Consider the following 15966-nt stretch of genomic DNA (forward strand, 5'->3'; position numbering starts at 1 on the left):
CCTATTTGTCTGTCTGTCTCTTTCTCTGTATTTGTATCTCCCTCTCCTCTCGCTCTCTCCTCCTCCCTCTTCAGTTGCCTGGTTGTATCCCAGCCCGTCGGTCTGCCCTTCAAGCTTTGCTCTCTGTGACGGAGTCAGGGAGGGAACTGCCGTTACCGAACCGCAGATTCACAGAGTTGTCCAGCACGGAAACAAGCCCTTCGACACAACTCGTCCACACCGGCCCAGGTCCCTTCCTGAGCTTGTCCCAGGTCCCGCTGAACTGCTCCTATCCAGGGACCTCTCCGAGTGGGTCTTGAACGTTGTCGTTGTAGCTGCCTTGAACACTTTCTCTGCCCTGCCCCGGTTCAACTTCCCAAGTCGCTTTGAACGTGTCAGACTTAAACTCCATCCTGCCATTCCCTTGTGGACTTTCCCAGTTGACCTGGGTCCTGCCGTAACCTCATGCAACCTTCTTCACCGACCACCCCACCACCAATTTTTGAGTCATCCGCAAACTTATTAATATTATTAATAAATCAGATAGTTTATTGGATGACAAACGCCGCTGATCCCTGCAGCACACCACTGGTCCCAGCCCTCCAGTCTGAAAGGCAACCCTCCGCTACCCCCCTGCCGACTCCTTCTGACAACAATTTTACATCCAATTATCGAGCTCACTCTGGATTCCAAGTGATCTCCCCTTCCCAACCGTTCAGGACCTTGCCAAAAGCCATACTAAGGTCCACGTAGACAATGTCTACCGTCCTGCCCTCGTCAGTTCTCTCGGGCACCTCTTCAAAGAACTCTGTCAGATTGGTGAGGCACGATTTGCCACGCACAAAGCCACGCTGACTTTGCCTCATCAGCCCCGGCCTTTCCAAATGCAGGTGGATCCTATCCCCCCAGAACCCCCTCCAGGGACTTTCCAACAACCCCTCATGTCAGGCTACACCGGCTTGTCCTTGCAGACCTTCCGAAATAAAGGCACAACATCCAGTCTCTCCGTTCCTCACCTGTGGCAAAGGAAGATCCAAAAAGTCTCTACCGGAGCCCCAGGAATTTCTATCCCTGCTTCCCGCCATGTCTCAGGATACACTCGGTCAGGCCCCGGGGATTTATTCACTTTAATGTGCACCCCCCCCCACCGCCATCACATCCCCTTTCGTAATGTCCATATGTTTCAGGACTGTTGAACTCACTGGCTTCTCCACAGTAAATGCGGACAAGAAGTTTTCATTTAAGACATCAAGTATTCATGAAATATTCGTTAAGATCAGCTGATGTGGTAGATAGCGGCTTCCCAACGGGTTCCGAGAAAGTGCCACCTAACAGACTTCTCTGCAAGATTGAAGTCTGTGGAGTAAAAGAGGCTGCCGCAGTGCACAGGCAAAATTAGTCTAGTAACGGGAAGCAGAGAGCAGAGGCTGAAGGTTGATCTTCGGACTGGAGGGTATTGGTATTGGTTTATTATTGTCACTTGTACTGAGGTCCAGTGAGAAACTTGTCTTGCAAACTGACCGTACAGGTCAATTCATTACACGGTGCTGTTACATTGAGTTAGTACAGAGCGCACTGAGGTAGTACAGGGTGCATTCAGGTAGTACAGGGTGCACTGAGGTAGTACAGGGTGCATTGAGGTAGTACAGGGTGCATTGAGGTAGTACAGGGCGCACTGAGGTAGTACAGGATGCACTGAGGTAGTACAGGGTGCATTGAGGTAGTACAGGGTGCATTGAGGTAGTGCAGGGTGCATTGAGGTGGTACAGAGTGCACTGAGGTAGTACAGGGTGCATTGAGGTAGTACAGGGAGCATTGAGGTAGTACAGGGAGCATTGAGGTAGCACAGGGTGCATTGAGGTAGTACAGGGTGCATTGAGGTAGTACAGGGTGCACTGAGGTAGTACAGGGAGCATTGAGGTAGCACAGGGTGCATTGAGGTAGTACAGGGTGCATTGAGGTAGTACAGGGTGCACTGAGGTAGTACAGAGTGCATTGATGTAGTCCAGGTAAAAACAATAACAGTACAGAGTAAAGTGTCCCAGCTACAGAGAAAGTGCAGTGCAATAAGGTGCAAGGTCACAACAAGGTAGATCGTGAGGTCAGAGTCCATCTCATCGTATAAGGGAACCGTTCAATAGTCTCATCACCGTGGGGTAGAAGCCGTCCTTGAGCCTGGTGGGACGTGCCCTCAGGCTCCTGTATCTCCTACCCGATGGAAGAGCGGAGAAGAGAGAATGTCCCGGGTGGGTGGGGTCTTTGATTATGCCGGCTGCTTCACCGAGGCAGTGAGAGGTAAAGATGGTCAGTGGAGTTTCCATGGGTCAGGACCTGGTCCGGTGCTTTTCTGAACGTGCGTGAATGACCAGGAATTGGAGCAGGACTCACGGTTCCCAGATCTGTTGACGGCACAAAACCTGGAGGTCTGGGTGGTCAGAGGCTTGGGAGAAAGGGGGGAGAGAGAGGGAGAGAGAAGGGGAGAGAGGGAGGGGGAGAGAGAGAGAGGGGAGACTGGGGAGAGAGAGGGGGAGAGAGGGAGGGGGAGAGAGGGAGGGGGGAGACGGGGAGAGAGAGGGGGGAGAGAGAGAGGGGGAGAGAGGGAGAAGGAGAGGGAGCGAGAGAGCAGATGGGATGGGCAGAGGGGCGGCAGATGCTGTTTAATGCTGAGAGATGTGAAGGGTCACATCTCGGTGGGAAGAATGGGGAGGCAGAATAAACGAAAGGGAACAACACCAACAAGGGCCACAAGATCAGAGAGATCTGAGGGGGAAAAGTGAACAGTTCGTCAGAAGTGGTGAGAAAGTGGTTTGTAAAGTCGACGGGCTCCAGGGCTTTGAGCTCGGTCCACAAGACGAGGAGTCGGGAAGGAGCTTTGTGAAACACCGGAGTTTTGTGTCCAGTTCTGGATGCCACACTTGAGGGAAGATGCGAAGGCTTCGGAGGAGGTGCAGGAGGGGTGGACCTGAGTGATTCCAGGGACGGGGGACTTGGGTCGTGGAGAGAGTCTACGAGGGGATCCCACAGTCGAAGGGTCGTCCCATCAGTAGAAGGGACGAGAACCCGGGCTCACCGCCTCAGGGTGACCGGACAACGAAGCAGAAGGAAGCTGAGGAAAGTTTTGCTTCAGCGGCGAGCGGTTGGGGTCTGGGATTCCCTGCCTGGAGAGCAGTGAAGGCAGCTTCAATCGTGGTGTTGAAGAGGGAGCTGGATAAACCACGGGCCGTGGGGGGAGGGCGGGGAGTGGGAACGTTGGGATTGCCCTCACACAGAGATGGGATAGACTGGAGGGGCAGAGCGGCCTCCCCTGGGCTGTAACCGTTCTGTGATTCTGTGACTCCCTCCGTCTCCTTCTTCCCACCCATGTCATTCAGGGTCACTCCCTCCATGACGGTCTCTCTCTCCCTCCCTCTCTCCCTCCCTACCTCCCTCTCTCCCTCTCTCCCTCCCTCTCTCTCTCCCTCTCTCTCTCCCCCCGACGGTCTCCCTCTCCCCTCCATCCTCCACCATCTCTCTGTCCCCCTCCTCCTCTCCATAGTCAGTGGTGGGTAGCGGGGACGGACCCCCTGTGCAGGGGTGGGTGTTGGGACAGACCCAAGTGGAGGGGTGGTTGGTTGGGAGGGACCCCCTGTGTAGGGGTGGGCGGTGGGGAGGGACCACCCGTGGAGGGGAGGGCGGTGGGACGGATCCCCTATGAAGGGGTGGGTGGTGGGGAGGGACCCCCCCGTGGAGGGGTGGGAGGTATGAGGGACCCCCCCGTGGAGGGGTGGGAGGTATGAGGGACCCCCTGTGGAGGGGTGGGTAGTGGGACGGACCCCCTGCGGAGGGGTGGGCGGTGGGACGGATCCCCCGTGGAGGGGTGGGCGGTGGGGAGGGACCCCCCCCATGGAGGGGTGGACGGTATGAGGGACTCCCCCGTGGAGGGGTGGGAGGTATGAGGGACCCCCTGCGGAGGGGAGGGCGGTGGGACAGACCCCCTGCGGAGGGGTGGGCGGTGGGGAGGGACCCCCCTGCGGAGGGGAGGACGGTGGGGAGGGACCCCGCTGCGGAGGGGTGGACAGTGAGGATGGACCCCCTGTGGAGAGGGGGGTGGTGGGGAGGGGGGTGGATCTGAGGCGCCATCCGTGGGTGACCCCTGTCTCCCATTCTTCTTCCAGACGGACCACCCTCCGAGGGGAGCCCTGTCGACACGGCGACGGAGCCCGGGATGGGTCGGAGATTGGGAACGTTGTTCTGTGCGCTCCTGTTCCTGGGGGGTGTGGGGGCTGTCTGCCACACGGGCAGTGCCAGAGAGTGCCAGGCCGCGTCCCCGGTACCAGGGACCAGTCTGGCCGGAGAGGGTATCGACGTGGTGACGTTGACCCGCAAGGGGGCATATGTGGTGGACGTAGAGAGCTGGAAGCTTCCCAATGGGGCCTGCACTCTCTGCAGAAACTCACTGATGGGGGGTAAACGCCAGCGACTCCCCCTGGCCGCGGTGGACTGGCGGGCTCAGCGCAACTGCCGCCGGGCCGTGTCCAGCCAGCTCTTCCACTCAGTCTCCCAGCTGGCTGAGTCGGTCAGCTCCAGTGTGGACAACAGCTGGAAGGTTGGCCTGAAGCTGCCCGTCCATCCCACACAGTCGGTCGGTTTAACACTGGCTGGTTCCAAGTCCAAGGTCACGTCCTTCAGCACCCGCAAAGCCCAATCAGACCGCTACAGCTTCGCCAGCCATGAGGTCCGCTGCCGTCTGTACCGCTACCGGCTGAAGGACCCACCCCCCCTGACGCCCCAGTTCTCCGCCCACCTGGGCCGGATCCCCAACACATCCTACGGGGGAGCCCGGCACCACTACCACCAACTGGTGCAGACTTTCGGAACACATTACATCCGGTCGGTGGATCTGGGCGGCTCCTTCAAGGACGTGACGGCCATCCGCACCTGCAAGGCGGCGGTGGAGGGCCTCACCGCCGAGGAGGTGAAGGACTGCCTGAGTGTAGAGGCCAGTTACGAGGTAGTTCAGGCAGGCAAGGACACAGCTGGCACGGGTTTCTGCAAGAGGAAGGCCTCGTCCCTGAGCCACGGCAGCAGCTTCCACCAGGCCTTCAGCGAGAGGCTGACGGAGGTCACAGGAGGTCAGTCCACAGGGAAGAGGGACATCCTCTTCTCCTCTGACCCCGCCGCCTTCACCCGCTGGCTGAATAGTCTGACGGCCTCGCCGGGGGTGGTACACTACCGGCTGGCCCCCCTCCATCACCTGTTACCCACCAGTGACCGCCGCCGTGACCAGCTGGGGCTCTACCTCAGAGAGTACATCATGGCCAATGCCCTGAGGCAGGACTGCTCCAATACCACCTGCCCTGCCGGCAAGAGCAAGAGCCCCTCCGACCCCTGCTCCTGCCTCTGCCCAGAGAACAACTGGGTGGCCCGTCCCTGCTGCACCAAGCAGAAGGGCGTGGGGCACCTGGTGGTCATCGTCAAGAGGGGCTTCGGCCTCTGGGGTGACTATCTTAGTGGCACCGACGCTTTTGTGGTGGTCTCTTACGGGAAGGTCAGTGAGCGGACCTGGGTGGTGAACAATAACAATAACCCTCGCTGGAACGCCATATTGGATCTGGGTACAGTGGTGGTCGAAAGCTACCTGAAACTCACAGTGAAGGTCTACGATAAAGATCCCTTTTGGAATGAACTCCTGGGGACTTGCCAGGAACGCCTGACCTCTGGCCGCACTTATCATACGTGTTACCTCGAGCACGGCAAGATCACCTACCAGGTGTCCTTCACCTGTGGGTCCCACCTGCGCGGCCGCAGCTGCCGTCAGTACGCCCCGTGTCCGGGGAACCGTGGGTTCACTGGGCTCCTGTGGACCAACCAGTCCTTCCCCTCGCCCGACTCCCCCACCTCCTCTTCGGGGAACGCCCTCCTCAAAGTTATCTACCCCTGACCCTTGGCCTCTCACCGACCTCAATCCCAAGCCCGACTCTGCTCTTCCTTTGCCCCTGGGCCTGGTGTCACATCCTCCCCCCTGATCATCAGTCCCATTGCCCGATGCTTTTCCCCTCTGTTCCCCTTGACCCCGTGCCCGTCATCCTCTGGGCCTCTGAGGTGGGCAACTGGTCGGTCCCATTGCCCTCAACTTTACCCGCTCGGGCCCAGGACCCTCTCTCCCCAGGACTGCTCCCTCAGGTCCGTCCTCCTGACCCTCACCTGCTCAACCTTGCTCCCTCACCTCCATCCCCATGACCTTTACCCTCTGTTGCCCAGGTCTTCAGGAGCGTTCCCTTCAGTTCCTTCTCCTGACCTTTGCACTATCACCCGTGATAGCCCGGGTCACCACACCCCGCGCCCCCACCGGTCCTGGGCTCATCCTCTGAGAGAGACACCCCCCCCCCCACACACAAACCTCGAAACCTTCCCAATTCCCGCCGCTAGAATCCCACGGGCACTGGGAATTCCCAGTGGGAATGGGAGTGAGAACCGACCACCAATCCCGGCTCGCTTGGCTTTATGCCAATGGCTGGTGTTTGGGGGTGTGGGGAAGGGGACCGGTGGGAAGGGTATCGAGGAAACAACCGCTCTGTAGAGTGTTACATCACCCCTGCCCCCCCACCCCCCCCAGGAGCCACCCCTTGCCCCAACACAGACCCGTTTTGGAGGGAAGATGCACCAGCCAGCTCGACAAATTGCAGCCAGCTTAATCGCTTGAGCGTAACGTCATTTACGGATCCACGCCGCCCGTGCAGGAGGTGGGCTCAGAGACGGCTCCGTCTCCCACGATCCTGGTGTCCGCAGGGGACATACCGGAGAGTCTCCGGCAGACCTGCGTCCCAGGACGGGTGACTTTCATCGGAGCAGCAACATCATCCAGGAACGTCGTAAGCCTCCCCGTGCACGAGAAGCTTTGCAAAGAGATGCCTGGAACTACGAATCACCAGAAGGAATTGTCCGATTGCCTCTTGCCTTCTCTGTATAACCTCACCTTTTTGCAATAAACACCACTGAGCATCATTCCGCCTCTCGGTGTGAACAGTTACGGCGGTGTGCTGGGACGTGGAGTTCTTGGGGGGTTGAGGACAGGACCCCGGGGCAGGGAGGGGGAGGAGGAGAAAGGGTACGGTCCCCGAGGGGAGGGGTCGACCACAGGAGGGACACGGGAGGGTTGGAGGAGCGGGATTTGGCAGGACCGAGGAGATCAGCCTCACAACGCACACCGTAGAGCCCGTGGGGGAGAGACTCCCTCTGTGAAAGGGGTCCCCGATGGGGGAGAGACTCCCTCTGGAACAGGGGTCCCTGATGGGGGAGAGACTCCCTCTTGTGAAAGGGGTCCCCGATGGGGGAGAGACTCCCTCTGGAACAGGGGTCCCCGATGGGGGAGAGACTCCTCAGGCCTCCTCCCTGACCTTTCAAATACGTATCTCCCTCATCCTTCAATCCCTGCATTGATGTGGCGGTGTGCTGGGACGTGGAGTTCTGGGGGGGGTGGTGAGGACAGGACCCCGGGGCCGGGAGGGTGAGCGGGAGAAAGGGTACGGTCCCCGAGGTGGGTTTTGACTGTGGGAGGGACACGGGAGGGTTGGAGGAGCAGGATTCGGCAGGGCCGTGGAGATCAGCCTCACGACGCACACCACACGGCCCCCGTGGGGTCACCAGGTGTTAAATCCGTCCTGGGAGGAAACATCCCCTCATCCGACGTTCTGTCAAAATGAATCAGCGACCAGGGGATACGATGCGTCTGCGAGAAAGACTCCATCTCGTTGAACTTGGAAGAAAGCGGCAGGAGCTTTTTCAGAAGGCGCAGATATGTGTGAATGTGAGAGGTGTGAGAAGCTCTGCCTGATTTTTATCTTTGACTCTTGCTCAGTGTTAAAGTTTCATTTTGCTGTGGAAATTAACTTCCCTTTTTAAAGTTTGACAACGAACGCACAGAAAACGTGATCCAGGATCTGCGACTTTAATCGAAAGATTTTCTTGCAAGGAATTAGACGCTTGCATTTCAAACATTTGTTTCAACTTCAGAGAATGAGAGGTTGCAGTTTGTCGTTTACAGCACAAAACCAGGCCCTTCAGCCCACCTTATCTGTACTGACTATCGAGAGCCCATCTCTGCTAATCCCATTGAGCAGACTTAGGACATACGTAGAACACTACAGCACAGTACAGGCCCTTCGGCCCACGATGTTGTGCTGACATTTTATCCTGCTCTAAGATCTACCTAACCCTTCCCTCCCACATAGCCCTCCATTTCTCTATCAATGTGTCTATCTAAGAGTCTCTTAAATGCCCCTAATGTATCTGCCCCCCACCACCTCTGCCGGCAGTGTGTTCCACTGTGTAAAAGAACTTAGCCCTGACATCCCCCTTATACCTTCCTCCAATCACCTTAGAATTATGTCCCCTCGTGTTAGCCATTGTCGCCCTGGAGAAAAGTCTCTGACTGTCCACTCGATCAATGCCTCTCATCATCTCATACACCTCTATCAGGTCCCCCCTCATCCTCCGTCTCTCCGAGGAGAAAAGGCCGAGTTCCCTCGACCTGCTTTCATGAGGCATGCTCCGCAATCCAGGCAGCATCCTTGTAAATCTCCTTTGCACCCTCTCTATGGCTTCCACATCCTTCCTGTAGTGAGGCGACCAGAACTGAGCACAGTACTCCAAGGTGCCCTCTTTTTTCTGTGATCTTTCTCCGGGGCTTTGACCATCTCCCCGAACGACCGCGGACGGTCCACGAGGTTTCTACCTGTGACTGACGAAGATGTCTATCTATCATGACTTTATCACCTTGCAGAGTCGGGAGTCGGAGTGAGATTTGGAGCGGGACCTTTGAAAAAGGTGAGTCTCTGTGCCTGAGCTGGTGAATTGCACCTTGCAGGGGTCTAAACGAGGCACATTTGCGAGTTGTTACCGGTTGATTGGCTTATCGACAGCAAGGGGAGGCAGGTACAAGCAGAGCAGAGTTTGTGTGAGTGGCCAGTGTTTGAGTGTGGGGAACTGAAGCTTTGCTGAGAAGAGGGGAAGGTACGTTCCTTTCTTTTTTTTTGCTTTGGTGTTCCCTTTAGTGCCAGGACGAAGTAGTGAGCGTGGCTCCTGGGTCAGTGGTGTGTTCTTGTGAGATGTGGGAGTTCTGGGAGACCTCCAGTCTCCCTGATAACTACGGGGCGGCCATGGTAGCATAGTGGTTAGCGTAACGCTTTACAGCGCCAGCGACCCCGGTTCAAATCCGGCTGCTGCCTGTAAGGAGTTTGTACGTTCTCCCCACGTGTCTGCGCGGGTTTCCTCCGGGTGATCCGGTTTCCTCCCACATTCCAAAGACGTACGGGTTAGGAAGTTGTGGGCGTGCTGTGTCGGCGCCGGAAGCGTGGCGACACTTGCGGGCTGCCCCCCAAAATCACTACGCAAAAGATGCATCTCACCGTGTGTCTCGATGTACATGTGACTAATAAAGATCTGATCTTACGGCTACATGAGGTTCATCCAGCTTCAGCTCCTCACAGACCGTGTTAGGGAACTGGAACTGGAGCTGAAGCTGGATGACCTTCGGCTCCTACGGGACACCGAGGATTACGTAGACAAGAGCTACGGGGAGGCAGTCACACTGAGGCTGCAGGAGGCAGGTAGCTGGGTGACTGTCAGAAGGACGGAGAACAGGCAGGCAGTGCAGGGTACCCCTGTGGTTGTTCCCCTCAATAACGGGTATACTGCTTTGGATACTGTTGGGGAGGCTGACCTACCAGGGGAAGGCCGCCATGATGTCTCTGGCACTGAGCCTGGTCGTGTGGTGCAGAGGGGGAGAAGAGGAGCGGGGTAGTGATAGGGGATTCCACAGTAAGGGGGGCAGACAGGAGATTCTGTGGACGTGAAAGAGACTCCCGGATGGTATGTTGCCTCCTGGGTGCCAGGGACGTCTGGGATCTGAAGGGGGAGGGTGAACAGCCAGAGGTCGTGGTACATATTGGTACCAATGACGTAAGTAGGTAAAAAGATGAGGGCCTGAACAGGGATTATAGGGAACTAGGTAGGAAGCTGAAAAGCAGGACCTCGAGGGCAGTAATCTCTGGGTTGCTGCCTGCGCCCCGTGCCAGCGAGGGTAAGAATAAGTTGATTTAGCAGATGAATGCGTGGCTGAGGATTTGGTGCAGGGGGCAGGGTTTCAGATTTGTGGATCATTGGGATCCCTTCTGGGGAAGGTACGACCTGTACAAAAGGGACGGGTTACACCTGAACTGGAGGGGGAACCAATATTCTTGCTCGAACTGTTGGGGAGGGTTTAAGCTAGTTTGGCAGGGGGATGGGAGCCAGCGAGATAGGTCAGAGGTTGGTTCATTTAGAGTACACGTAGAGAAACTGTGAGGAAGGAGAGGCAGTTGAAAGGGCAAAATTGCAGTCAGTTGGATGGGCTGAAGGGTGTCTAATGAGAGAAATTTCAGGAACAAGGCTGATGAACCTAGAGCGTGGGTCAGTACACGGAACTACGACGTGGTGGCCATTACAGAGGCTTGGCTGTCGCAAGGGCAGGAACGGCTGCTGGATATTCCCGGGTTTAGATGTTTCAAAAGGGACAGGGACGGAGGTAAAAGAGGTGGGGGGGGGGTGGGGGGGGGAGTGGCTTTGCCGATCAGGGACAGGGCCACAGCTGCAGAAAGGGAGGACGTCCTGGACGGATCGTCCACTGAGTCAGTGTGGGTGGAGGTCAGAAACAGGAAGGGAGCGATCACTCTGTTGGGAGTATCCTACGGACCCCCCAGTAGCAGCAGAGACACTGAGGAGCAGATCGGGAGGCAGATTTTGGAGAGGTGCAAAAATAACAGGGTTGTTGTCCTGGGTGATTTCAGCTTCCCGAATATTGATTGGCACCTCCGTAGTGTAAAGGCGAGAGATGGGGCAGAGTTTGTTCGGTGTGTCCGGGAAGGATTCCTGACACAGTATGTGGACAGGCCGACTCGAGGAGAGGCCGTACTGGACCCGGTACTGGGCAATGAGCCTGATCAGGTTTCAGATCTCCCGGTGGCAGCGCATTTTGGAGACAGTGACCTTAACTCCTTGACCTTGACCATAGCCTTGGAGGGGGGCAGGAGCAGACGATACGGGAACGTATTTAACTGGGGGAGGGGGAATTCTGATGCTATTAGACGGGAAATTGGGAGCGTAAGTTGGGAACAGATGTTGTTGGGGAAGTGCACAGCGGAAATGTGGAGGTTGTTTGGGGAATACTTGCATGGGGCTCTGGATAGGTTTGTCCCATTGAGGTAGGGGAAGAATGGGGGAGTGAAGGAACCGTGGTCGGCACGAGATGTCGAATATCTTGTCCAGAGGAAGAAAGCGGCTTACCTGAGGTTTAGAAAGCGTGGATCGGACAGGGCTCTGGAGAGTTACGAGGCAGCCAGGAGGGAGCTGAAGAATGGACTTAGGAGAGCGAGAAGGGGGCAGGAGAAGTCCTTGGCGAGTAGGATCAAGGAAAACCCCCAAGGTGTTCTACACCCATGTGAAGAATAGGAGGATGACGAGAGTGAGGGGGGGACCGATCAGCAATAAAAGAGGAAACGTGCCTGGAGTCGGAGGAGGTCGGGGAGGTCCTTAATGAATACTTTGCTTCAGTATTCACCAGAGAGAGAGGCCTCGACGTGTGTGAGGATGGCGTATGACAGGCTGATACGTTAGGGCGTGTCGACGTGAGGGAAGAGGATGTGCTGGAACTGTTGCGAAACATCAGGATAGATAAGTCACCGGAGCCGGACGGGATATATCCAAGGTTATTACGGGAAGCGAGGGGAGAGATTGCTGCACCTTTGGCGATGATCTTTGCGTCCTCACTGGCCACAGGAGTAGCGCTGGATGACTGGAGGGTGGCAAATGTTGTTCCTTTGTTTAAGAAAGGGAGTAGGGATAACCCTGGGAATTACAGACCAGTGAGTCTAACTTCAGTGGTGGGCAAATTACTGGAGAAGATTCTTAGAGACAGGATTTATGAGCATTTGGAGAAGCATCGGCTGATGAGGGACAGTCAGCGTGGCTTTGTGAGGGGCAGGTCGTGCCTCACGAGCCTGAGTGAATTCTTTGAGGATGTGACAAAGCACATTGATAAAGGTCGAGCAGTGGGTGTGATGCACATGTAGTAAGGCGTTTGATAAGGTTCCTCAGGGAAGGCTCCTCCCGAAAGTCGGGAGGCACGGGATCCAGGGAAAGCTGGCTGCGTGGATTCAGAATTGGCTCGCCCGCAGAGGGTGGTGATAGAGGGAGCTGTGGTAGTTGCAGACGACGCCAAGATTGGTGCTGTGGACAGTGTGAAGGACTGTCAAAGAATTCAGCGGGATATCGATCAGTTACAGATATGGGCAGAGATGTGGCAGATGGAGTTTAATCTGAGCCAGTGTGAGGTGTTGCACTTTGGGACTTCAAATGGAAGGAGAAAGTTTACAGTTAATAGTTCCCTCGATAGCACTGAGGTCCAGAGCGACCTTGGGGTGCAGTTAGTATCCACAGTTCACTGAAAGTGGCCACGCAAGTGGACAAGGTGGGGAAGATGACGTACAGCACATCTGCCTTCATTGTGCAGTTCTGGTCACCTCGTTACAGAGAGGGTGCAGGAGAGGTTCACCAGGAAGCTGCCTGGATTAGAGGGCGTGAGCTGTAAGGAGAGGTCGGACAAACGTGGGTCTTTCTCCCAAGAACGTCGGAGGCTGAGGAGAGACCTGATCGAGGATTTTAAATTACGAGAGGCAGAGATGGGGTGGACAGTCAGAATCTTTCCCCAGGGGAGAAATATCAAACACCAGAGGACATGGTTTCAAGGTTAAGATAGACAGATCTCTTTATTAGCCACACGTACATTGAAACACACAGTGAAATGCATCTTTTGCGTAGAGCGTTCTGGGGGCAGCCCGCAAGTGTCGCCACGCTTCCGGCGCCAACGTAGCACGCCCGCGACTTCCTAACCCCCTACGTCTTTGGGACGTGGGAGGAAACCGGAGCGCCCGGAGGAAACCTGCGCAGACACGGGGAGAACGTACAGACTCCTCGCAGACAGCTGGCGCTGTGATGGCGTTACACTAACATGAGAGGCCAATGTTTTACACAGAGTGGTGGATGCCTGGAATGGGATACTGGCGTTAGCAGTGGGAGCAGACGGTCTGGTGGCGTTTTAGGGGCTTTTAGATATTCCCATGAATATGGAGGGAACGGCGGGGCAGGGATGGTCCACAGGAGGAGGCTGTTTAGTATAAACTGGCATCAAGATCACAACATTGTGGGCCAAATGGCCTGTCCCGTGTTGGACTGTTCTCTGTTCCATATTTAAGGTGTGTCGATACCACCAATTACGATGGACAATATCACCGACAGTTCCTCTCTCCTGACGCCCATGTGTCCCAGACCGTCAGCCCGTCAGCCCGCACCTCCCCGACCTCCACGCTTCTCCCCGGTGAGCACACATGTGAAGTATTCATTCAGGACACGGCACACGTCCCCTGGCTCCGCACAGAGCTTCCCTGCTGGTCCCTGAGGAGACCTCCTGTTTCAGGTTCAAGAGCGACGATTTCCCACACCTGACAACACGTCCTCCGTTTTCCTGGTCAAACCTTCCGTTTCCCTTGCTCACCGAGGGTCCCGAATCTTCCCAACTTTGATTCTTACCCCTTTCAGGGGCAAGGCTCCGAGCTCTCACCAGCTCACCTTTCCATGTCTCACACTTACCAGATGTTTATCCTTCCAGTGGCTGCCCCCAGTCTACCTTTGCCAGCTCCTGTCTTGTACCATTGAAGTCAGCCCTTCCCCAAATTAAGATCTTAAGTCGAGGTCCAATCTTAGCCTTTTCCATGATTAACTGGAAGTTTGTCGAATTGCGGTCACTGTGTCCAAAGGGTTCTTGACCACTTGCCCATTGCTCATTCCCGACGATAAGGTCAAGTACAGCTCCCTCCTTCGCAGAACTCTCACTTTCTCTGTAGCTGGGACACTTTACTCTGCACTGTTATTGTTTTTACCTGTACTACCTCAGTGCACCCTGTACTACCTCAATGCACCCTGTACTACCTCAGTGCTCCCTGTACTACCTCGATGCACCCTGTACTACCTCAGTGCTCCCTGTACTACTTCAGTGCACCCTGTACTACCTCAATTCACCCTGTACTGCCTCAATGCACCCTGTACTACCTCGATGCACCCTATACTACCTCAGTGCACCCTGTACTACCTCAGTGCTCCCTGTACTACCTCAGTGCTCCCTGTACTAACTCAGTGCACCCTGTACTACCTCGATGCACCCTGTACTAACTCACTGCACCCTGTACTACCTCGATGCACCCTGTACTACCTCAGTGCTCCCTGTACTACCTCGATGCACCCTGTACTACCTCAGTGCACCCTGTACTACCTCGATGCACCCTGTACTACCTCAGTGCACCCTGTACTACCTCGATGCACCCTGTACTACCTCAGTGCACCCTGTACTACCTCGATGCACCCTGTACTACGTCAGTGCTCCCTGTACTGCCTCAATGCGCCCTGTACTACCTCAGTGCTCCCTGTACTACCTCAGTGCACCCTGTACTACCTCAGTGCACCCTGTACTACCTCGATGCACCCTGTACTACCTCAGTGCACCCTGTACTACCTCGATGCACCCTGTACTACCTCAGTGCTCCCTGTACTACCTCAGTGCACCCTGTACTACCTCAATGCACCCTGTACTGCCTCAATGCACCCTGTACTGCCTCGATGCACCCTATACTACCTCAGTGCACCCTGTACTACCTCAGTGCTCCCTGTACTACCTCAGTGCTCCCTGTACTACCTCAGTGCACCCTGTACTACCTCGATGCACCCTGTACTACCTCAGTGCACCCTGTACTACCTCGATGCACCCTGTACTACCTCAGTGCTCCCTGTACTACCTCGATGCACCCTGTACTACCTCAGTGCACCCTGTACTACCTCGATGCACCCTGTACTACCTCAGTGCACTCTGTACTGCCTCGATGCACCCTGTACTACCTCGATGCACCCTGTACTACGTCATGCTCCCTTTACTACCTCAATGCGCTCTGTACTACTTCAATGCGCTCTGTACTGCCTCAATGCACCCTGTACTACCTCAGTGCACCCTGTACTACCTCAATGCGCCCTGTACTATCTTAATGTAACTGCACTGTGTAATGAATTGACCTGTAGGATCGGTTTGCAAGACAGGTTTTTCACTGGACCTCGGTACAAGTGACAATAATAAACCAATCCCAATGCATCCTGCTTTCGAACCCTTTCCCGGATGTATTGAACAAATTGAACCCCATCTTGGCCATTTACATTGAAGGCAATCCTTGTTAATACCGGGGAAAGTTATCATCGTCGCCTCTCTTCAGCCCAAAGGAGATAAAGGAGCAGAAGCCTTCTTATTTTGTGGACAACACTCCCACCCAGTGGTATCTGTCTGCAATGACAGGACCTTTATTTTAGTGGACAACACTCCCACCCAGTGGTATCTGTCTGTAATGACAGGACCTTTATTTTAGTGGACAACACTCCCACCCAGTGGTATCTGTCTGCAATGACAGGTCCTAATATTGTTAAATAAATTATTTTATTACTTACAGTATTAACAGTATATATTTAATATTATTTTAAATTCATTTAAAAATGTCTGGGACACTTGTGGCTTGAGTGACCCGACAACCTGTCATTGCAGGAAGACACCACTGGGTCGGAGTATTGTCCTCAAAATAAGAATGCTTGTCGTTACAGCAAAGCACCACTGGGTGGGAGTGTTGTCCACAAAATAGAGAGACCTGTTTCGAAATAAACTTGAAATGATTTTTATCCAAACATATTTGACGCCTATAATATTCCAATCCATAAAAATACAGACTTTTAAATGAATATTTTCATCTGAAGTAATGTTATTTCCATTACTTAACATTGGCATATCATGTTACCATCCACTGACATATTTAAAGCCAATAATTCGTGGGGTTTTAACGCAATTTTCACAGAACGTGGAACATTACAGCACAGGAACAGGCTCTT

General features: G+C 55.0%; 1 protein-coding gene and 1 long non-coding RNA gene across 3 annotated transcripts in view; one reads left to right on the plus strand and one right to left on the minus strand.

Moving 5' to 3' along the window:
* Window positions 1–1062: 1062 nt before the first annotated feature.
* The window catches only part of LOC127567283 (perforin-1-like), a 54497-nt gene continuing 39593 nt past the window's right edge, over window positions 1063–15966 (plus strand). The window contains exons 1-2 of the mRNA XM_052009967.1: window positions 1063–1081; window positions 4134–4693. Of these exons, the coding sequence (XP_051865927.1) occupies window positions 1063–1081; window positions 4134–4693 (579 nt within the window). The remainder of the gene's footprint in view (window positions 1082–4133; window positions 4694–15966) is intronic.
* LOC127567281 (uncharacterized) lies at window positions 13940–14924 on the minus strand. Of its 2 annotated transcripts, XR_007955855.1 has the most exons (4): window positions 14741–14924; window positions 14501–14580; window positions 14341–14380; window positions 13940–13980 (listed from the first exon to the last, which is right to left on the minus strand). It is a non-coding gene; the product is annotated as an uncharacterized LOC127567281 (long non-coding RNA). The 2 variants fall into 2 exon arrangements; XR_007955856.1 differs by lacking the exon at window positions 13940–13980 and having other exon boundaries at window positions 14303–14380; window positions 14481–14580.

This window comes from Pristis pectinata, unplaced genomic scaffold, assembly GCF_009764475.1.
Source record: "Pristis pectinata isolate sPriPec2 unplaced genomic scaffold, sPriPec2.1.pri scaffold_92_arrow_ctg1, whole genome shotgun sequence".
Lineage (NCBI taxonomy): Eukaryota > Metazoa > Chordata > Chondrichthyes > Rhinopristiformes > Pristidae > Pristis > Pristis pectinata.